This window comes from Centropristis striata, chromosome 21 (assembly GCF_030273125.1).
Source record: "Centropristis striata isolate RG_2023a ecotype Rhode Island chromosome 21, C.striata_1.0, whole genome shotgun sequence".
NCBI classification, from domain to species: Eukaryota; Metazoa; Chordata; class Actinopteri; order Perciformes; family Serranidae; genus Centropristis; species Centropristis striata.
The window spans coordinates 10,282,750-10,306,832 of NC_081537.1; the positions used below are offsets into that span (position 1 = coordinate 10,282,750).

General features: G+C 39.2%; 1 protein-coding gene across 3 annotated transcripts in view; it reads right to left on the reverse strand.

Annotated features, from left to right (window-relative positions):
* Nucleotides 1-24,083, reverse strand: part of mpp2b (MAGUK p55 scaffold protein 2b) — a 52,634-nt gene that overhangs the window by 19,234 nt on the left and 9,317 nt on the right. For 2 of the 3 annotated variants that reach the window (XM_059324874.1, XM_059324873.1), the window contains exons 2-3: nt 20,412-20,491; nt 1,097-1,197 (exon numbers count right to left, since the gene is read on the reverse strand). In XM_059324874.1, coding sequence (XP_059180857.1) covers nt 1,097-1,197; nt 20,412-20,442 — 132 coding nt within the window. In that variant the 5' untranslated portion in view covers nt 20,443-20,491. Of the gene's footprint in view, nt 1-1,096; nt 1,198-13,944; nt 14,069-20,411; nt 20,492-24,083 lie in introns of those variants that run through there. The other variant, XM_059324872.1, reaches the window with a different exon arrangement.

Here is a 24,083-nt window from a genome sequence, read left to right on the forward strand (position 1 = left end):
AGAGATGTCTTCGGTGTTGTTCAGCTTAATATTGTTATATGCCAAAAATATATTTTAAGTATTTTTGTATGAAAATAAAAACCATTTCTAAGGATTACAGTGATCCAAGCTCATATTCACACTATTTAATAAACTGATCCATCCAACCAGTACCATCACAGAAAGCCTGCTGGTTCAATAAGCTGCAGGCTGCAGCTTCATGATGTGTGTATTATCTGCGTTTGACCATTATCATCAATAACATCAGCAGCTCTGTTATTAAAAATATGTCAGTTCTCATCTACCTTCTCTGTAACAGTGAGAGATGAGGGGGCAAGCAATCTTTAATGGCAATCATCTTGCCTCCATTGTGCCCACTAGGTTTGAACTTAAAAACCCTCGTAATGCTTTCTGAAGCTTTCTATCCAAACTTTCTGTTTCAGACACATCAAACAACCAAAGTTATGAAATGACTAAATCACTATTGTCGGGTAAACACAGTTCTGGTAATGGGACTAAGTAGCAATGAGGCAAGATGCTATATGACTCTTTACATTTTTAGAATTTTTGCTGCCTGTGCAGAATAACATTAGTAAAAATAAACTTTCTCTCTTTAATTAGCATTTTCAACTTATGAGAAGACAATAGAGCAAGACCATTAACATGGTAATGTGATTGCACTTGATGAATTGAAGCCTTTTTTTTTTTTTTTTTTAGGATAATTACTGCGAGCCAAAATCTGAATTTTAAATGTAATAATGGGTGTGAGTTTCCATTTTGCAACATCATTTTAATAAAGCTCCTCATACCGCATGCTAATCTCTGTAAAAACAATGATTTGTTATTCATTTTGTGTCAGTGTTAATGCAGGGAAACGGCACATGTAAATTATGTTGAAATCAAAGTTTAATGTGACGGCAAAATGTAAAATTGTATAGTCAAAATGCATTTAAATTTTAAATTTGCATGCATAAAATAGCCTTCATTTTGCAGACGATACACTAACCAGCACCTAACTTAATATCAGTAGCCTATGTGTCCTTTCAAGTCTGGACACAGTGCCATCATATCATATTGTTACACATATTGTAATATGTCAGTATGAAGTTGTTCTCACCACCGGGCTCTCCATGATGCCTTTGAGGAAGATGAGGTCCAGGTCATTGGCAGTTGTGGAGCTTGTGCTGTCACTCAGTGTGTCGAGGGCCTGATGCATGGCTAGAAAGAAAAGGGAATGAAAAGAGTTTATTTCACTCCACTCCTCTCCATATTCTACAGGGACCCATGGGAAATAGACTAAATAGACCACCTCAATGAAAAAGAGAGAGAGTGGGGGAGAGAGGGAAGATTTACAGTAGTTCACACTACGAGAGGAGGCTGTAGGCGAAGTGAGCAGGAGGGAGGAGGCCGAGGGGGAGGAAGCTGCCTCACATCCTTTCCCAAGCAATTTCACCTCCGTCAGTCACCCTCCTCTCATGTCTGTCAGAAGCGACAGTATCCTTCTATCCTTCTCCCACAACTCCCAACTTCCTCCCTCCTACGCATGTTCATACACACACACACACGCACGCACGCACGCACGCACGCACGCACGCACGCACGCACGCACGCACGCACAGCAGCTTAACATCAACAAAGTTGCTGAGAGAATAAACATCCAATTTCAGGATTTTGTATGCCTGCACCACACTACGCTGCATTGCTTTAAAACCTGGATAATACTAGATTTTATGGCACGAGTCAATAGAGCATTTCTTACATTATTTCCTCTGGTTCGTGGAGCAGCTTTGACAGTAAGGCCATAAAGGAAATGCATGCACGCACACACAGCCCTATCTCAAAGATGTAAAGTCAAACTTCTCAATCAACGTCAATCAATAAGGCGATCGATCAATCGGCTGATGTAAGTCGACGACAACAATTCACTGAAGGTTGGGGGGGGGGCTTCAAAGCAACACCGCTTACTTAGAATATGACGCATTAAGGTACCAAACACACTGACATCACCTACCAGCAGGCATTAATCACAGCAGACGTGACTGTCAGAAGAGTGGGCATTTTTATTCACAGGGAACATTTGTCTGCTGCAATTTACTCAACAGACACTGATGTCTTTGTTGCCAAAGCTAAATATACACTGGCTTTTAATTTTCACAAAGCAGGCAGATTGGTGATCCACCACAGATCCTGCACGACCCACTTCATGCTGTAGGCCTCATGTCCTAATAAGGGCATAACAGGGCATTAAGAGGTGGATGGTCCAATTAGAGGGCTGCTAATTAGTTTTGTGGAAGAAGGCTGTGTCCCAATTGCTCCCAATTAACTAGAACCATGTTTAAAACATGTTGCACCTTTGCAGAGGAAAATGAAATAAATAAAACATGAGACAGAGATCATGCAAAGCAATATATCCCAAAAAGTGCCTATCTTGTATTTTTCCTACAAGTAGTGTAAAGTATATTGACCTAATCTTCTATAATGGCCACATATTACAATCTGTGTATGACACATCTTATGAGAGCTCTGTACGTATAAAGTGGGGATTTGCATACAGTACACCACACTATGCAACCTTTACAGTGACTCTGTGGTACAATGTCTATTCCAGTATAAAATGTGTAAAATGAGTTATAGAAGTGAGCAAGCAAGCTAGCATATTTAAAAATGAGTCCCATGTGCACGATTAATGGAAAAATTAGACTGATGGTCGGGTCCAGCTCCATTGATACAGATAGCCATGCATTTAAAGTGACCACTGGCACAAAAGCCCATAAACAACAAGTCTATAGCCATGGTAGTGGCTCTGTGAGGCTGTTCTTAGGTACAGCAGGGCAAATGCAGCATGGCAACATGGTCACAAAGACAATGTTTAGAAGGTAGGGGTGTAATGGTACACAGAAGTCCTGGTTCAGTTCAGTGCATGTTACGTATTGCCAAAAACAAAGAAAAAAGGGGGAAAACGATACATTTCTTTTGCACAAACAGTAGTAGGATTTGGTGTCAGGAACCTGGTCCAATTTAGAACTGGTTCCACATTTCCAAGAACCATGGTTTTGACAAGACGTGTATTTTGATTCTGCTTTATTAGTTCCTAACTTTTGCATATTTCAGTTGTGCTCCTGAATGAGCAGTGCATAAAAGTTACCCATATCTGCCAGGACTGGTCATTTGTTACGCAGGATGTCAAGAAAGCATGCCACCCTACTCTGCCTCTGATTGCTATAACCCGTTGTACTCATTGTTTGTGTTGGTTAGGTTTAGTCATGAGGAGTGAGATTGGTTCCGGTAAGAATATCATGGTAAGCTAGTAGGCAGAGTAGGACAGTAGGCAGGTCATGCATTGCTTGTGTTAAATGTTGCTGATGGCGTACAACAATAGTTTCTAGGCAGAACACGTGCTTCTGAACCATTAAAGCCAAATTTCCTAACATTACATCCAAAAGTTGTTCACACACAACCACAAAAGAATCAAATGACAACCTGCTGGTGACCCTCTGGGAAAAGTCATGCTTCATCCTCTGGGGACCATGAATGTCTGAACCAGTCTATGATCTGTGAAGCATTTCATGACAATCTACCCCAACAGCTACAGAGATGCTATTTTTCAGTCTGGCCTCTGCACTCCATCTAGCCATACCAGTAATTAAAGTTTCAATGATCCACAGAGATTCACTTAACGGAAGGAATCACATTTGTCTTGTGAAAAATGAGATTTGTGACGATTTGGGATCATAAAACAAAACAATGATGACTTTATTTAGTCAGTGGATTCATGGATGTGTAGCCTGAAGCTGCTCTATTGACAATGAAACAACAACATTAGTCTGAGGACTCAAACACTATCATCTCTAACAGAAGACATTGTCTAATCCCCTTATAATTATCCCTTTGATCACTAGACTCACAGTTTCAGATTGATATTCTATAGAGAGGAGTGAAAACAAGTTGGGGTAGACAAAAAAACATAATAAAAGTGTATCCATTTATGCAGTACATTCAAACAATTTGGACTGTGAGTTTCAGTAGCTGTCATGGTTAACTCACAACTCATGGTGTGTGTTTCTGTGTGCAGCTCTGGACTGTCAAGAAGCTGGCAAATGATTTATGTTTCTATTGCTCAGCAGAGCAGGAGGAGTATTTTGTTGTTGAAATGCTTAAAGAGGAGTGATGAGGTAATAGATATTTTGAGACTGAATAGAAAACTATTTTTGGTCTTCTTCTGAGGTGTTTTTGGAGTATTTATACATGCACATTTACTATATGCCCATGTTCAGGCTATCATAAAGACAGACAGCTATCCTCATCTCTGCTTCCACTCAGACTAAAAGGACAAAAAGACATAAAAGGCGGCGACCTTGACGATTATACAGTCCTTCCGCTCTCTCTGAATAATTTGCTGAGTAAATTAAATAAATAATTACACCAGTCTTCCGCAGTGAAGTCTTGTTTTTCTCCTATTTTTCCCTTGAACGCCGGCCCTGCTCCAGCAGGAGTGTTGCCAGATTTGCGCCTGGCAAAGAATATCAGACCAGCAGGCTCGGCTTACAGGTCCTGCATTATTCTCTTTAATCACCGCAACTGTACGCCGCCGTTGTTGCCACATCGGCACTTTTCCCGATGTAAGCGGTTTCGCTTTGTGAGGAGTTAGTTTCTTTTTCTCATTTTTTTCTCTAATAAATAATGTCCTCCTCTTGACTCCAGCCCCAATCAGACAGAACAATCCTGATAAAACTGACCAATTCTTGTCCACTTTACATATTCGGTGATATCGTCATTTCTTGAAAGTCACAGAGGACTTATGAGAAGGTGTGAAAGAGACTGGAGAATAATAGCCATTTTTTCCAGTGCCGAGTATGCCTGGGGTGCTTCTATTATGCATAGAGTTCATTAAAAATCCAACTTGTCCTCCTTCTCGGGTCGCTCCGCCTTTCTTCTCTCTACACAAAGATAAATATGGTTGATTCCCTTATTTTCTTGAGCAAGCACCGAAGCAAAGACAACAGAGGGTCGGTCATGCAGGTCAAAGTTCAGACAGGAAGAGCTCTGAATGTCTGGCTAAGACACATTATTCATATTCTTCTGCAACTTTCTTTTGAACAACTTTCTCTTTAGCATTCAGGTGGGGTATTTTATGTTGTACACAGCTGCTGTCAGAGCCATCCTCCCTTGCATAAACCTCATATAAAACTGCACTGCCAGGACCAAACTGCATTTTTTATCCCTAACAGTATTGATCTTTCTTCTGCTCATGTCTCATAACAGCATAAAAATTGCATGTAGACATTTGCGTAATAATGTAGTCGTGGTTTTTATTTTTTCATCCTCTGAGCCTTTACAGGTGAGAGCTCAGGCGAAAGTCATTTTTCGCTCCAGTGAATCTAAATTCCCCATTCTACACACTGTAACTTGATGCCATTAGAGAACTCCATTTAGCAGGTGAGGGCTTAAGAGCACAAAAAGGGGCCCAGGTGTACAGAGAGACTGAACCAGCTGTATGTTCCCCTTCCAGGGAAATGTTGTCAAATTAAAAGCCCTTTTCATGCTTGACAAAATCTTGTTTTTACAGTGTGTCTACTGGATTTAAGAGGGGAAACTCCCAGAAGTGGAGAAAAATAACCAAGTCCCCAAGAGGCTGAGATGGTGAATACACAAGTTAATAACAAAAGAAGAAAACTGACATTTAAGGAAGCCAACAGAAATGACTCATTCAGTTTTAATACAGCTTTAGAGAAAACCTTTGTCAATTATACATTTACAGTAATAACACACTGTAGTGGCTTCCTGCGTCACCTCTTAACAAAAGGTTAGCAGAATAAGAGCTTCCTTGTCATGGTGACAGCAGAGGACATGTAATCACAAGCAACCCCAAATAAAAGGTGCTTTTGTCTCTTAAAGTCTCATCCGAGCGCGACTTCACCTCCACGGAGAGTTACAATTAAACTCAATGTCATGGAGGCAGCCAAACAATCTGGGCTGTTATTGTTTGTGGTTAGAGCACGGCGGGGGAACATGAACCTCTTAGCCAGCACTTAGTGAAGGTTGTTCTGTTGCTATGGAGCGGAGGTTAGGGAAACACAGAGAGGATGCAGAGAGGAGCTGGGGGAGGGCGGAGCATGGACGAAGAGATGTGGGAGATGGGATTGTGTTGGTGTTTCTCCATGCTGAATCCTCATGGGGACGTAAACACAGAGGAGTACAGTGTGCAGCTGACTCTTTCTGCTAATCAAAACATTCTGTTCTGCTGAAAAGCTTCAAGATAAACGGTCTTACAATAGAATAGGGTTGTCAAAAGTATCGATACTAAAACATTGTATCCGGATACAATAATCATTTTCAAAAGTATCGAGTATCTGAAGCTTGTTATCATAGTTGCAGTTTCTTTTTGCACAACTTTTTTTAATTATTATGAATATTTAACCTGTGGTTCTGTTAATTTTTACATGTTGCATTTTTATTTTTAATCAAAATATTTCTGTTAAATTTTGGGGTCTTTGTTTTTATCCTTGTGGTATCGAAAATGGTATCGAGTATCGAATATTTTCCTGAGTATCGGTATCGAGTTTAAAATTTTAGTATTGTGACAACCCTACAATAGAAAATACAGTAAATTACAAATGACGGCAACTGGTGGAAGCATATTAACAGTTGAGGGGCAGACTATAAACTAAACAAGAGATGTTGTCTGTGTTTGGTTTTCACTAGCTTGCAAGAGACTATTCAGCTGCTGGTCACTAACTGTGTGCTGCTGTTTAGTCACCCGGGTTGGATGCTATCACGCGATGGAGCGTTATCAGCAGTTATCATCTTCACAGGTAGGGTTAGTAGGGACCAGGGGCCTCATGTATCAAAGACTAGGGTTGCAAAGGGCTGGAACATTTTTGGTAAATTTCCAGAAACTTTCCATGGGAAGTTAAGCTTGAGAATTTTGGAAATATTCAAAATATTCAACATGACATTTCAACAGATTTATTTGTAAGTAGAACTATCAAGTTTTAATTACTTTATTGAAAAATCAATTATTTCTTTGAGCAACAAGAACATGAATGTTGAGTAAAATAGCACTCATCCCTCCGACCCCACCCTTTCAAAAATCCCCCACAAGTCCCATTCAAAATGTTAAAGGAAAAAATGAAGAGTAAATCTGGTTGTTTTAGCCATGATTATGCTAAAATATATTTAAGTTTCCTGTTAAGTGCCAACCTTTAATTTGTAAATTCCCAATTAACGTGCAATTGATTTCCTACCACACTACTATGCAACTGATGGCTTGTTATTGTATAAAGGGCCAATGGCTACAGGAAAAAAACCTGAAATCCTGAATGTAAGGTAAGTAAGGTTAAAAAAGGTATTTAATCGAAATCATGATGTTTGTACCTTAAACTAATCATGTACTTTTCAATTTCAGTTTGGTCAGGTTTAAGCACCAAAAACTACTGGATAGGTTTAGAAAATAAAATGTCACAAAACAGAAACCTACCATCCCTACTAAATCATATCAGAGAAGGTGATAACCACTGATAACACCCATTCAGTTGTGTGATAACATTTAAAAACGGGGGTTGAGAAGACAGCTTTTTGCTGTAAAGTGGTGGGCCGGAAGCTTAAACAATGAGCTGAAACCATAAAAATTGAATGAGAGGAGGATGAACATTGCAGAGCAGTGGACATTTTTATGTGTATGGCTGCCATTGCAAAGAACTGTGACCAGTGGAGCAGACTAACTTGAGTCAACTTGCAGGACTATTTCCTTTGAACTCGTCAAATGACCACCGCAAACTGTTTAACCCATTTAAGCTGGGAAAGCATTACCGCATTTCTACCATTAAACCCGGGAACGATGTTGCGTTATTCTACCATTAAAGCCGGGAAAGCGGACACGTCGTTTTGTAGTTTTTTCCACCTATTTCGGTCTCTTGGCCAATGAAATGCATCAGATTACATGCGGGTGTGTTGCAGTGCAACATGGGACTATTCCAGAACTTTGAAATCATGGCGGAGGACGACTATAGCGGAGGAGCTCAGAAGTAAGTGACGGAAGCGATCTTGATGAAAATAGCGCCGATGATTTTATTGCTGATCTGGACTTTGAACCCTCGGAACCAATCAACCAGGATTTATGGATGAGGAATATGTCTTTAGACGACATATTTTCACAGAAGAACAGACAGATTTGTGGCCATCTGGAGATAATAATAATACTAATTGATTGTGATGATATAAGAAATCATGACCTTTTATGTCTTATATTACTTTATACGTCGTTGAGTACCCTGAAAAGTGCAATATAGATAAAATGTTTTATTATTATTATTTTTATTACAGTAGGCTAATGAGAACTATGTCTATTTCTTCCAATGGTCATATCATGTTTACATCTTGCTAATAGGCATGTATTAGTATTATGCATAGGATTTTTATTCAGTCATCATCACATACAGGTATAAACAGTAGTTTACAGTCCAATGTCATTTCAATATAGATAGTATATTATGCATAGTATTTTTATTCAGGCATCATCACATACAACTGTAAACAGTAGCTTACAGTCCATATACTGTCATACTAGTGCACTTTATGTTTTACATTTTAATTGAAAATAATGCTGCACTGACACCAAAAAAAAAATATTGTACTGACACTTTATTTTTACATTTTTGATTGAAAATAGTGCTGCTCAGTTGGCAGAGCATCTGCCCCATGTGTTAAGACCATAGTTCTCACTGCCATTTCCTGTCTCTTTCAACTCTCATGTTCAAAAGCCACAGGTATAAGCTCTCAAATACTTTTTGAATTTCATTTCTATCTGCTACAGAGGCTGAAAAATCTATTATTTAGTAGGCGTTGAAACTTCTGTTGAATTTCCAGAAAAACTTCAGGTTTTAGGGGGTTCTTTCAAAATCGCCCATAGGTTTTCCAGGCATTTTTTCCAGGCATTTTAGGCCTAAATAGGTTAATGTCTGCTCTACTCCTATTCAATTTCTATGGCTGAAAATCCCTACAGAACAAACCTGTAAAACCGAGGGGAGCTGCAGATTCAGTAAGTAAATCTTTTCATTTGATACAATTATTCCAAAAATATCAATTAAAGTCACTTTGATATTTATGCTTTGCAATATGCTCAAGCCCAAACCTTAATATTAGAACTCTTTGTAATATGCAATATATAAATGTTTCTCCCTACAAAAAAGCCTCACACTTGAAGTGTGTAAATCATGCTTTATTAGAATCTGTTTAATCAAAATCTTAAACAATAAACTGGCCGTATTCAGGTCAGGAGACACTTTTTTTTAAATGGATTTTATGGACATTTATTCAACACTCTCATCACCATCTGCTTTGCTGTCAAGGAGGTAATGTTTTCAGTTTGTCTGTTTGTCTGCAGGATTACAAAAAAACTACAGACCTGATTTTCATGAAACTTAATGGAAGGTTGTAGCATGAGCCAAGAAGAAAAAAACATTACATTTTGGAGCGGCTCCAGTCAGAACATTAACATTGCCTCGGCGGAGGTCTGCACTCTCCTAGTGCCCTTCAAGTTTATACGACTTTGGTTATTTTAGAGGTTCTGGATTAGATTCTGTCCAATGCACCATGAGGAACAATGTATTCAGAAGTAGCTAATATGTATCATGGAATTTCTACAACAAAACATATTTCAGTCTGGAAAATGGACTTAAAATTCATTGTATGATCACAATTACACAGAGAAGAACAGTGAAAATCAGTCACAGTGAAGACCTTGGTGGTGATAATGCAGGGTAATTTCAATAGTATGGTCACTCTGCAGCAGTAATAACACCTGCTCTGTCCTGTGAAAACACTGACAGATTTCTGAGCAGTCTTCTCCTCAAAAACTCATTGATATTTTCATTGTTTCCTGGAAACATTTGGAAGTTACTGCAGTTTTATTTCTCTGTCATTCCATTACAAAAAGACAGAAAAAAAAATGTTGCGGATGACACTGAAACTATTTTAAATTACCAAAAGTCACCTCTATGTAATAAAACACTCCCGGGCCTCGACAGACATTATTAAACACTTTAAGGTTGCTATTAGTTTCGATTCTGCCTCCCTGATCTCCAGCACAATATAATTACTATCAGTCCCTCAGGTAGCAAAAGATGAATGTCTAAGACAGTGGTGGAGAATTAAATGGGATTGGAGAATATTCCGTTGTGCATACCAGAACAGATTAATCATTTATGACTCAAGTGTATCTTTAATGTGTCCTTGCGGTATGTGTTTGATTCTTTATGTGGCTGGAAGCTTTTCTTTTGAGCATTCAGAATACAGCTATTACAGGTAAAATGTGACTACTGCTCTGGTGTAGGAGCTCACTGAAAAGACAAGTCCATCATGACAGCTTTAGAGAACATGTGTGAACAATGTGTGGGCACTCTCATTGTGTAATGTACTTGTGTGCATGCTTCGATAGCTCTCCTCATCTGGTTAGTAGAATTATAGAAAAAATGCAATTTTTTAATTATATACTGTCCAAATGTAGCTGTAGAGATGCGTATGTTTAACCCATTGAAGCCTGGAACGCGGATACGTTGTTTTGTAGTATTTGTATAAGCTCTCCAATACTTTTTGAATTTCATTTCTATGTGCTACAGAGGCTGAAAAATCTATTATTTAGTAGAAGCATTGACACTTCTGTTGAATTTCCAGAAAAACTTCAGGTGTTAGGGGCTTATTTTAAAATCGCCCAGAGGTTTTACATGCGTTTAGGTGTCAATGGGTTAATAAACAGCTGCTACGTAGGACTCGAGGGTCTGATGTCACCATTTTAGCATAGGCAAACTAAATCAATGCTGACCCTGCATTCATGGGATGTCGGAATAATCGGAAAAATCAGTTCCTGACTGGAAAAATTCACATGTACGCCCCCTCAAGTCAGAAAGTTGGCAAAAGTTTTGGTACATGACTTGCTGATTTGACATCATATTATGAAGAAACATGGCAGGCAAAAGAAAATGTGTTGATTGAACAATACACAATATATTCCTTTTCTTCGAAATATGGTATCAGGTAGAGGTGGGAATCCCCAGAGGCCCTACAATACGATTTTATCTCTGTACTTGAGTCACAATACTATTGTGACTTTAAGCATTTTGCGATATGGTGAGTATTGCGATACAATATATTGTGATTCAACTGTTTTACTGCATTTTGTGTCCACAAAATTAATCAAGAATTGTTTTTTCAAATAAGAGAAAATTCTCAGTCTAATTACGTCACTTCAGTCTTTTTATTTCTCCACAATGAAAGTCAAACCAGCAGACTGACCAACAAAGTATTAGGTCAAACTTAACTGATATCAAACATGTATGGATGACAACAACTGCAGCATTTTCTCAAACTTTCCTCAAATTAAAGCTTCACTGCTCTGAATTTTTTTGAACAAAAAAAAAAGAAGCTTTGCAGCATTATTTTGACAACTTCCCAACACGATATCCTGACGCATGGTGCCTATAGATTCCTCAGATCTTCTAGTTTCATATGATACCACTATCTCCAGTATACTCTTAAAAGTGATATCAGAGCAGTTTGATATATAATATTGCCAAGCAAAATATCGGGGTACTATGCTGTATATTGTTGCCATCTCTATATTTCCAGCTTGAAACTACAAATGCGAGGCTGATAAATGTTTTTTTCCGATCAGTTGCTTGTGATCACTAAATAATACGATGTGAACACAGCATTGATGATTAAGGTCATTTTCCTGCCCCAACAGGTTCAATAAAGATTAATCCGAAGGAGTGTGTGAGCGAGAGGCAATCAACTACATTGTGTTCCCGCCCCCACACAGTCCTCAGAAGACATCTAATCAGCCAAAATAATTGAAATCACTGCGACTTTGGATGTTCCTGGCCTTTAATTAATCCAGGAAAAGTGAAAAGGAACCAGAAATCCTGCACACTATCGATCATTTGGCCACGTCTTCTGGGGAAGCACTGTAACCCTGACCTCCTCTCTCTGTTGGGTAGCAAATCAGCAAGATGAGGGACTTAAAGCTGCCATTCAGGCCACCCCATCGCCATGGTGATGCTTGTTCCAAGCTGGCGTGATATGGGTACGGGCTGGATCGCCCTATTAGCCAGCTGAAGGTCACCACTGGAGACAACACTTGTGATATTTGTTGACATTTTGCAAATGGACAGCAGCTCCCATTACACCTCAGATTTTGGCCACAGAGAGTGCGGGCGGGGGATCAGTTCATGTTCAAAGTTTTCAGGGGAGTTTTTTTTCGAAAGGAAACATTTTGACTTTGCCTGTGCATCCACTTCCCCCGCAGCAGTTAATGAAAGAGCAAACAGAGATTGTGAGGGTGTGATACGGATGAAATAATTACCAGTGTCACCACATTATCGAAGACCCTCAGCCAGAACAGAATTAAACTGTCCTGTTCTCCAGAAACCCTGCGATTATCTTTGACAGTCTAATCCTACCAACACACTGTACTCAATGATCCATCATCTGTGTTTGAACATGGCTTCATTAGTCCAGTAAGCACACACAATATTCCTCTGGAAGTGTGAGGGTTCGCTGGGAAGAGTGTGTGTGGGAATGTGTGTGTGTGGAGAGAGGAGGGGGGGGTGAAAGTGAGACAGCCAGAGTTATTTGAAGGTTGCGAGTCTGACACTTTCAAGCGTGCTGTCTCTGATCAGAACACTGTTGCATATGAATGACCCCCTACCTACTCTCTATGAATGTACAATGCACTGGAGGTCTCGTTCTCTTTACTCTTCTCTCTGTCTCTCTCTCACAAACACACGTATGCACTCATCTGAACTGATAGACGGGATGCGACTGGTTTGACAGAAAATGTGATTCATTACGGCTGTCACCGTTGTCTTGTCAAGCTACATTACAGAGGAGAGGATATCTTGCAACATGGTGTACTGTGTGACATGCAATAGACTCTGTAATGATGTAATGATGCTTCTAACCGTAACTAATTTTAAACGACAACACCTAAGAGATGTAAGAACATAAATAGAAATAGACTCACCCCATATTACTGTGGAGTATGCAAACACATGCACTATTAATGATCTACATCAATAATGAATTGAATGTATGGTGGCTTATGCTGTGTGGGCAAACAGTATCCGTGCATTAGCATTCAATACAACAAATACATGGTTGCTTTAAACAGACTGGTCCTTGCTTCTTATTAGAGTTGCAATATATATATATTTTTTTTAAAGTAATTTTTAATGCAAAGATGGCAGAAAATCTGTTTTCAGCCTTTCAAATAGGGAGATTTCTCTTTTCTCTTTTATAATCATATTAAACTAAATATTGTGTGGTTTTGGACTGACAAAACAAGACATCACTTTAGACTTTGAGAAACTTGGATGGACATTTCACTATTTTGTGACATTTTATAGACCAAATAATCTAGCAAACAATCGACAGATGAATCGATAATGAAAATAGCACTTGAAATCTTTTTACTTTCTTTACTTATCTTAAAGTGCATCCCTTTGTCTCTCACCCTCTGTAGATCTCATGTTACAATAAGGCTTTGTATTGTAAATCAAGTTAAAGAAAACATGCCATGTTTTCACTGCACCTTGCTGTCTCCTTTCCTGTCTTTGTAGTCTGCTGCCTCAGATTCCTGTACATCACATGCTGCCCTGGGTCCTAATCTGTCTCTCCTCATCCTCATCACACTCTGGAGGTTTGAACCGGCACATCAGGAGCAGGTGCAATGCGAATTTAAAACGCCAACTAGCCGTCAACAACCAATGTGTACGTGAGAGTATTGCCGCCTGCTTGCATTGTTTTTAACAGAGATTTAAGCTGCTCAGCTTCCCCACAGTTTGTGTCCAGTAGTGTATATCCTCCTTAACCTGTGACAAAACCCATAAAAGTCAAAAAACAGAAGTCATCTGTTTTGTAAAGTGTCCTGCATCTATCTCACACCCAGCAGGTAGGGACCTGTGTTCTTACCTTCTCCCCCCAGCTTGATATCCAGGCCCTCCAGGGAGTTGGCTGAGTCCCCCTCCTCCAGGGAGAGCCTTCCAAACAGGCTGCCAGCCATGGTGAATAACACCTCTCTACAGTAACACACCCAATACTGTATCTGAGGCAGACTGAGAGATCTCCCTCCCTCTCCCTTTCTCTCTCTCTCCCTCCCTATCAGTCCCTGATTCTCTCCTCTTTCTGCCAAAACTGCTCCTCGCTCTTTCCTCCCTCTCCACCTGCTCTTGACGTGAATGTGTATAAGCTATGCCTGGCTGAGCGTCTTCTCCTCCGCATGAATGAATGGAGACGAGAGAGGGTTGTGAGCTTGAGCAAAGAAAGGGAGGTGGAGGGTGGGGGGGAGAAAGAGGGAGGGATGTATGATGCTTTCTCCAGGAGGAGGGAGAAAAGGAGGCAGGACGATTTTCCCTCCAAGCCTCCCTGTGGGGGTTAACTGGGGGAAAGAGCAGCAGAAGGCTGGCGTGTGAGGAGGATGTGACACATATATGAGTGATGCTCCATTAATGACATCACTCAGGTACAAACACAGCCAGCCTTGACAGATTCTCAGGAAATGGCATTTATTAGGAGATTCCTATTTGTACTTTCCGCTCGTAAATAAAGTTCCTTCGCTGAGAGGAGCTGAAAAATATGTTATTGTTTAAAATCAAAACTGACCCTTCTCTCACCCTCCTCTGAGCCTGTGCAAAAAATAGCCTTCTTGAACACACTGCTTTTTTAAATTTAAAATAGACATGAATTGGTTTGGAGAAACAATTTACTGTGTGTTGCTAAAAATGCCAGTCATCCAGACTGTGCCCTCGGCTGGTGTTCAAATCAAGACTGACTGACAGCCCATTACAAAAAAAGAAACTCCACACACATTTTAGGTCTCCGCGGAACTGCTTTTCTCCCTCTATCCGACAGCTGACTCCTGCAATTTATAACCACATGATAAAATACTATAACGCTTTGGAGTTTTGGTCCTCTGTTAACCAATATTCTGAGAGTCCTAATTTCCCAGACATCTGGCTAGGGCTTTTCAATCTTTTATGTGTCTGGATCAGTTGCCCTCAGCACTGAGTGAGGAGGAATGCAGGGAAGTATGGCTATGTGCCAGTCTAGAGACTAATATGAAATGTAATTCAACTGCTGTCACAGTAGAACTTTTTCAACTTTGATATCAGTGCCAAGGTATACATCAAAAAAATCTACTTTGACACAACGCCAACAGAAAGACCATGAATGTCAGAGCAAATTAGACTTGGATTCCCACAATTCTAAGGAAATGTTTGCATATGGATGTCATTCATTTTGTTGGTATTTGAGGCAAAAATAGTCACATACTTTATTTTTTATCAACCAGTTTAGACAACCTGGGATCCAGTGCAAGCCATGGTGCGTCCAGGGCAGATGCCATGTTTGGAGTTACTGCACTGACTCCTGCATCTGTTGTCTGACTAGAATGCCTTTAATTTTATGTAAGCTTTCACAACAGCATTGAAGTAGAGTCTGTTAGTATGAAAAACACTATCAAATATTAATCCATTTCATAACAAACCGCCTTTAGCACTAGGGGTACATCAATCTGAATCGCTACATCGATTTGGTGATCAACGCTTCAATAACGCTGATGCAAAGTGGAAATATTTATACCTGTAGACATAATATATAAGATACACCTTTACTTTGACATACCAACTTTATGTTCTTGTCACTTACAAGAATAGATTGCTTTTCATTCATATTTGTTGCTTGTGAGCTGATATAAATGTAACTGATTGTATTAAATGGGTATATGATATTTTCTCCTACTGATCACAGGATTCTGAACCGAATCAAATCAAAATCATAGTGGCAGATGGTGCAAGTTCATCAAATATCAAAATATTGTATCATCCAAATATAAGATATATCGTATTGTGATGAAACTTGTGATTTAAGCCGCTATTCAATAATATCAATATTTTTTCATTAAGTTAAAATCTTAATTGCCACAGTAACTATGACCCATTGAAGACGCCACACAGCCTCCTTCGGGCCTTAAACCTGCATTATTTCTAATGACCAGCCGGGGGAGACTCCGGTGCTGCACGATTTGATGAAAATGTGCGATTGCAATTATTGTGGACTATATTGCGATATTATAAATTAATGGTGTCATAAGTATACTTGCTTGAATATCAAGGACAACACAGAGAATTACAATAGTTTGTACATTTCTCAAATCATAACATACAAATATGACACAAAAAATACAAAACTTGAAGTTTACAGCACTGTGTTTTTTCCAAATAACTTAATATGAAAAAATAAATAAAAAGTTTGAAAATAAAAGGTATTTCTGCAAATTGCAAAAACAGTGTCATTACTGTAAAATCAAATGCCTTTCTGCTGGCATTTATGTAAACTTGTTAAGTACTACTGAAACAAAAGTTCTTACAGTACTCTTGAAAAGAATAAGGGCATTTCTGCAAAGTACAAAGGTAGTAGCACTAATTGTAAACTTAAGTACCATTCTGTTGGCATTTTGGTAAACCTTTCAAGTACTACTTGATACACAATTTTGTACAGTAAAAAAAAAAGTAGAAGCATTTCTACAAAGTGCAAACAGAGACAAATGCCTGTTTCTTAACATAACAAAGGCATTCCTTAAAAGTGCAACGGCTGTGTTGCTTTACATTATAACTTGAAGACCTTTCTGTGGAGGCCTTTCTCTAAACACTAAGTACAACTAGAACAATAAAATAATACATTTTGACTGCTCAAAAAAGGACATTAAAGAGGACTGTAACAAAAATCAGTGGTTAAATTTCAAAATGGGCTATAATTTGTATCCTACTACAACTTCCTCTTAAAGTGAATCAGTTAACCAATAAAAATGTTACCACTGTACATTCTTTTTTAAATAATGAACTTGTTCTTCCATATCCTCTTTCTAAAAGGGTACCACCACTTTAGAGGTTCTTTGATAAAAAAACAACAACATATCAACCTTTTCTGGTTTCAGACAGGAGCGATGGGCTGAGACCACATTACCGCTTGCGCTGAAAGCTCTTTCTGATGCAGAGCTTGTTGCTTGTATGCACATATTTCTGTGCTAGTTTGAACAGCAAAGGGAAATTTATTTTGTGGCCCTTCCACCATTTCAGTGGATCTTCTTCATGATCCGCACCAGGCATGTAAGTGTATGTGTTGAGTTCAGTAGTCACTGCATCCTTGGACTGTGCCATCAAGGTAGCTGGTGTTGTTGATGCTGATGGTGTGCTGTTATGGAAGAAACTGGCTAAAGTTTTCTTCTTAGCTTTAGCTGCAGGTGGTGAATTGTCCAAATCTGGGCTATCCTTCATCACTGTGGTGTGCTGAAATTACTACTTCACCACCTCAGAGATCACTCGTTCCTTCATGATCCTCATCTCCTCTGTGTTCATGTATTTTGATTTAAACCTTGGACCGAGGAATGTTGTGATGTTCAGCAGGTCCTCTGTAACTTGATATTTTTCATTGGGGTATCTTAGGATTTTAGTTTTCAGTGACTTGGTAAGGTCAGTGTCCTCAAGGTTTTCGGCCAGCAATGAGGTGTTCACAATATGGAGAATGGGTTTCAGATATGATATGCTTACATATTGCTCAGCTGACATCCGTGAAGTCCTGGAGTGGGCTGAGAGCCTTGTTTATGGATTCGAGGACATCCAGGTCTTGCCATGAGGGCAATAGCTGTCGTGTTTTGCGGTCAGTAGAGAGAACCTTGGTCAAGGCACGTTGTTGTTCCAGGATTCTTGCTATCATTTTCTGCGTGGATCCCCATCGTGTCTGGCAGTCTGTCACCATTGCATGTTCTGGAAGGTTGAGCTCCCTCTGTGCCTCCCTTAAAGCTTCCCTTTTTTTCCAGCTATGAGAAAAGTGTCCCACAAGCTTCCTGCATATTCCAATGGCCCTGTTGGTACGGTGAGCCTAATTTTTTACAGCATTTTCTGTTAAAGAGAAGAGTGAAAGACACCCATGAACGACTCTTCTCCTCTTTAGGTTCAAAGACACATACAGTATTATCTGAAACAACTGAGTCTTAAAACAGTAATAAAGATCATTGTTTTGAGTGTGTGTGTGTGTGTGTGTGTGTGTGTGAGACATGTTTATGAGCTGTGACAAAATTGAAATTAAAATAATTAGATTTTCAGTAAGTGAATGGATCATTTTTACATACAGAAGGACAATTAGCTTGTTGTTCTAGTGCTGTACCATGCATGAATGATAATGCAGTCTCAATTTGATCATACAAGGCGAGTTAACAAGATACGGATAATTAAAATGAATAAACAAACCAAAAAAGCAAACCATAAATAAGTAAAGGAGTGTAGAAAATAATAATTTACTTACCAATGGCCAGATGAAGCCTATGGCCAAAACAGTGGAACCTTTGCCAGTCATTCAGCTCCACAGCCTTTATGACGTTACTCGCGTTGTCTGTAGTTATGGTAACCTGACGTCCCTCACACAGACCCCATGCTGCCAAAGCCTCCTTCAGACCCGATGCGATGTTTTCTTCCGTGTGGTCCTGGGGAAAATACGATGTTTGCAGGCACCGGCTTTTAAGCTCAAAGTCATCGTCAATAAAGTGGACGGTCAAGCTTATATAAGGTTCCATGGTCCTGCTTGACCACAAGTCCGTTGTGGTTGAATAAAACTGGACTGTGGCCATTTCCATCTGAACCTCACTGCGGCGTTTGTCATACAGCTCGAGGATAGTGGTGTGGGAGAAAAAGTTCTGCGAGGGTAGCTGATATCTCCTGTCCAGTGTGTTAATCATATTTGAAATCCCTCCTTATTGACTGTATAAATCGGCACCATGTCTCGCCCCAAAGAGTGTGTTATGGAGTCAGTGATTTCCTTGAGGACCTTTCGTATGGCGTGATACTTGCAAATGTAGCTGTAATTGTGCGTTGTTGTTGTTGTTGTTTCAGGCGGGTTTCAGTTTTATCCTTCACGTTCCCTGTTTGGGCTGTCATTTGAATGCATTCTTCGTATTTTTCTCTGTGTTGTTTTAAATGTTGGTATAGATTAGTTGTCTTGCCTCGGGACGTAGCGACATTAGCTTTGCATATTTTACACAGCACGTCTTTTTGGTCAGTGTCTTCGTACCTGAATCTAAAGTATTGGCATATAATGGAAGTTGCATTTTTTTTGCTATCAACTGAGCTTGTCCCTCCTCCGGTTCCTCCTCGGCGTCCATGTTGGGTGCTCTGCTGAAAGCTGCGTAGTCACGTGACTATAAACCTGCAGCCGCACAGAGTGTGGATGTGGAGTCACCGGGCTCAACACTTCACACGGGACAGATACTTCCGTTCACAGGCACATTTAAATCGCACTCTTTTATGCGATTACATAATTGCACAGCGTGAAATCGCGATTGCAATTAGATTAATCGTGCAGCACTAGAAAATACTTCTTCTTACTTGATTCACTCATTTTCCTACTAAGTTTTACGGACTCAGTTGCCAACTTCAACATTCTTCAATACAGCATGATGTTCATTTTGTAGAATATGGTCCAATTTAGAATAAACTACATAATAAAACAGGGTTACTTCAGGGCAGGGCTACCAGTCACGACCATGGTGCACTGTGTTTCCATTTTAGACTTTTGAACCTTTTACAGTGGGTTTTCGGTTAATAAAAGTTAACTTCCACTTCTATCACCTAAAAATGTCAGTGTTCATTTGTACTAAAACCCACTCAAAAAAGTCATCCGTTCATTTTGGATAACAAATGCCCCTTTAACCAGACTAGGTGGCTAGCTACAAGGATAATACAGCGTCCGTCCTGCTTCTGATCCATTCATTACATGCACTGGTTGCAAAAAAAAAAAAGAAGAGATTGTGACAAGGGTGCGAGGGTTCAAAGCCTCCACCAGTCCACAAGCCAGTGAGACATCACTATGACTACATCCATTATTTTCATAGAATTTATGTAAGACACTCAATAGGAGCCTGCAAATCATTTAATCCTCCGGGTTTCACACCGTACTAGTTCAGTCATCATTGATCACTCATCAATCCATAACAAACAACATTTGTGTGCAAGCGTGCGTGTGTTCATGCATGCTCACGTGCATTTATACTACTGGCCACTAGTGCAGATTTGAAGTGCATGTGTGTGCATGAGTGGAGGGCCACGAAGGACACAACAGCAAATCCTTCGAGGCATGACTGATCTAAGGCTGGAGTTTTAGCGCTCCATTAGCCAGCTCATTAAGTCACATTAGAACTCTGGAGATGAGATACATGTCCTGAGTGCTGGAATAACTACAAACCGTTCAGTATCTCCTCCCTCTTGTCTCTCGCTCTCTCTCTCTCGCTCTCTCTCTCTCTCTCTCTCTCTCTCTCTCTTTCTCTGTCGATATCTCTCTCACTGACACACACACACACACCCTTGTCACAGTGAGACAAAGCCACTTACCGGAGTCAGAGCTGGATGTTGCCACGGGCATTTTAAGAATTGGTTCCTCCCAGTATCTTCTGCAAAACTTGTTAGGTCAACTGCAATGAAAGAGAGTGCAAAGTGAGAGAAGAGAGATGCATTGAAAACACTAATGAAGTATTGATTGTGAATATGAATGTAAAGTCCCTTGGTTGTCAGATCACTGAGGCAGAATAAAGGTTTGAACAAGGGAGGAAGGGGCAGAAGCTTCTTTGTAGAAAAAGCAAATGTCTAACAGGACCACTTCCCTCAGATCTAAAGTCAGAGTTTTGAATATTTCATAGCTTGTTTTTTATAGCCTGTCACATTGTGATATACTCTGCTCTTGTAGTTGAACCTGCAGGAATTAGTGGACATCTAAATGCAGTCATGACAAAGAAAACAAATCCTTTTCTGTCATCATTGCATGTGTGCACAGCTCATTCTTAATTTGTCCAAACAAGCTCACGCACACAACAACTGGTATCTAATTCTGTTAAAAGCTATAAATAGAATAGCTGGTTGCTCTGGCAACACCCAAACAGTTTTAGCCGTCATGTCCATGGGGGATACTATTAGCAACAGTTGGAAAGATTGAGTGAGCGGGTGAGTGAGTGGGTAGGCAGCTAACATTAGCTTAGTGAGGATCTCTGCTGATTCCAATTGATCCGTTTAACATGGAGCAGCAAGAAACAGCATCAGAGACAGAAGAGACTAAGCATCCGTTGTCCTGAGATTCAGAACTGGCTTATCAGGTGATGTGGAATTTGTGAAGTACACACAGTGAATAGAAATCAGGTGTTAAGGAGGGGGTGTGGGGAGCACAAACAGAAAAGGGAATCATAGTCATGAGAGGAGAAACAGACAGAAGAAAACAGGAGAGGGGTTGAGGAGAAAACTGTCAGGCAGGGAAGGTTCTGGCTGTGTGGAAACATGAGGTGGGGCAGACAGAGGGGGGGTGACAGAGAGATCGAACAAGAACAATGGTGAGGACGTCAGGAGTGCAGCTGACGAGGGAGAGACAGTGCTATCCAGGGATGCTAATTCCTGGTTGCCATGGCAATAGTTAGCCATGGTGGATCCAGTGACCAAAACCTGGGTTCACTGTGTCTGAATCGGTGCATGCAGACATGAAAATCTGATATCAGCCTCATCAACACTGATCAGATTCAGAGAGATGAAGCATTGAAGGAGTCACATGGACAGACATCTGCAACAGTACAAAAGATTTCTCACATTATTTATTTAAGAAACTTACTAAATATATTTATTTCTTCTGACAAGATCTATTTTCTTTTTTCATGGAAGCCTTTAGAGACAAGTAAGAAAAAAATCTGGTGATCCATTTTCTAAAATGGAGTTAAAAGGTTTTGTCAGAATAAAATGTATTTTCTTTTGATGGTCAGGGTCTTTTTACTTGTGTTTGTTGTTGTAATACTCATTTTGGACACAAGAGGCTGAATGCTCCACTACACCATGTTCTAAATAGGACAAATAGCATCCATCGTTTCTTCCTGGTGAGTTGTAATCACGCCGAGCATTTTAAACATAAGGTAAATATGTTGTATGTCAGAAAGTAATGCAACATTACTGCTATTAGAAACTGACTAAATACCTTTCTTTTTTCAGACAAAATCTTTTTATGGAAGCCCTTAGAGGCAAGTAAGAAAAATCTGGTGAATAACAGGTGAAAAAAGATTTGCTGGGATAATATTTCTAAGTTACTTAAAAATATATTATATATTTTTATCTTTTTTTTCAGGATCATCATTTCTTAAGTGTTTGTTGTTGTAATACTCATTTTGACCACAAGAGGCAGAAGTGCACCACTAAGTAGGACTGAAAGCATTCATGTTTTCTTCCTGGTGAGTTCCAATTTCTTCATGCGCCCATGCAACACAAGGTAGAAATATCATATGTTAGCAAGTAATGCAACATTACTGCCATATCTTTCACATTGAATCACATGGACTGGCCGAATGCAGAAAGACTGGTATGCTTCCTGTCTGGCTTCTTACATTATTTATTTAAGAAACTGACTAAATATACTTTCTTCTGACAAAATCTATTTCTCTTTTTAAGGAAGCCCTTAGACTCAAATAAGAAAAAGATCTGGTATATAACATGTATTTTTATTTTCTGATCATTTTTTAAGTGTTTGTTGTTGTAATACTCATTTTTGGCCACAAGAGGCAGAATGCACCACTGGATAGGACTAAAAACATTCATGGTTTCATCCTGTTGAGTTCCAATTTCTTCATGCAAACACAAGGTCGAAATAGTATATGTTAGCAAGTAATGCAACATTACTGCCATATCTTTCTTTAAAAAAAAGTTTCCTCTCAGGGCTTCCATACCCTTTACCACAGAGAAGCTACCATTTCTAAACTTGCTTACAGGTGACATTTTTCTCTAAGATTCACTTTTAACTCTCACTTCTTTTTGAGCCTCTCAGGTATCAGTGAACACAAATATCAAGATGTCTTTGAGTTCAGTCAAATGTAATTCTATTAATTTGACTATATGTGTGTAGAGATCAAAATATTCCCACATCCTATTTGTTCAGAGGTGCAGTTCTGCAGTTTTTGTATTTGAGCATTTTACCAACACATCCCAAGGCATCAGTTAAAGATTTATCCTATTAAATATTAAATGTGAGCTCACTGGAGAAGGACATTTTTCAGTTATAATCCGCAATATTGATCCAACAAAATAAGGGGAGCCTTGGGACGCATTGGGACCGAAATTCTGGAATCTATCTGGTAGACCTGTACTACTGCTTTATATACATCCGTATGAACGGGGGTTGAAATAATCCATTTAAATATACTTCCTTACTCTAATGACAGGTTAGATTAACTGTATCATTCTATGAATCTAATATCCATTAATCTGTGCAATGACCTGGTTTATTCTGCCATTTATTTTATTCTGTTCATGGTTTTTGGTCTATATTTAAGTCCCTCTCTTTGCCTTATGTAATAAATCTATTCCTCCTAACCCACGAACATGTCAAATCATATTTGGAATAGCACGACCTGAACTCAGTGTAACTGACTCATAGAGGAAAGCTGTCACATTTTTCAAGTGCCTTTCTCTATGTTTATTAATTTTGGCTTGGTTGTTGGAGCGTAGGCGACTTCATTATGTTTTCGAGATTAGTAATTGTTAAAAAATGTCCTTAATATTAGACTTAAATGGTGTATTTTATAATTTCTCTTTTTGTTTTACTTGATCCAATTGCAAATTGATAGATAAATAAATAGGATCAATTATGTTGTAATATGAATGCACTTCCACAACCTAATGTATACGACTAAATGTAATCAATATATAGTAAGTTAGTTAATTAGTACTTAATGTTTAAGTCCACTGCCACAAAATATTGAAAACTGAAAAAATGTACAGTGCTTTACAAATTTATAAGGCCATTGGTTTATGCCACAGCTGTCCTAAATTAACAGCATTAGTAATTAAAAATTTTTTTTTTCATGTTTCTGTAATGGTTAATACAGCAGTATGTAGAAGTTCTTTAACCGAAATTATATTTTTAATGCCAAATATCCATGAATTTTCGAATTTACTGTTTTACAAAAAAAATGGGAAATTATAGTTATTTACTTGCATTCCTGAACAGAAAAATGAGTTTTAATGGATGAATGTTATGCTTGA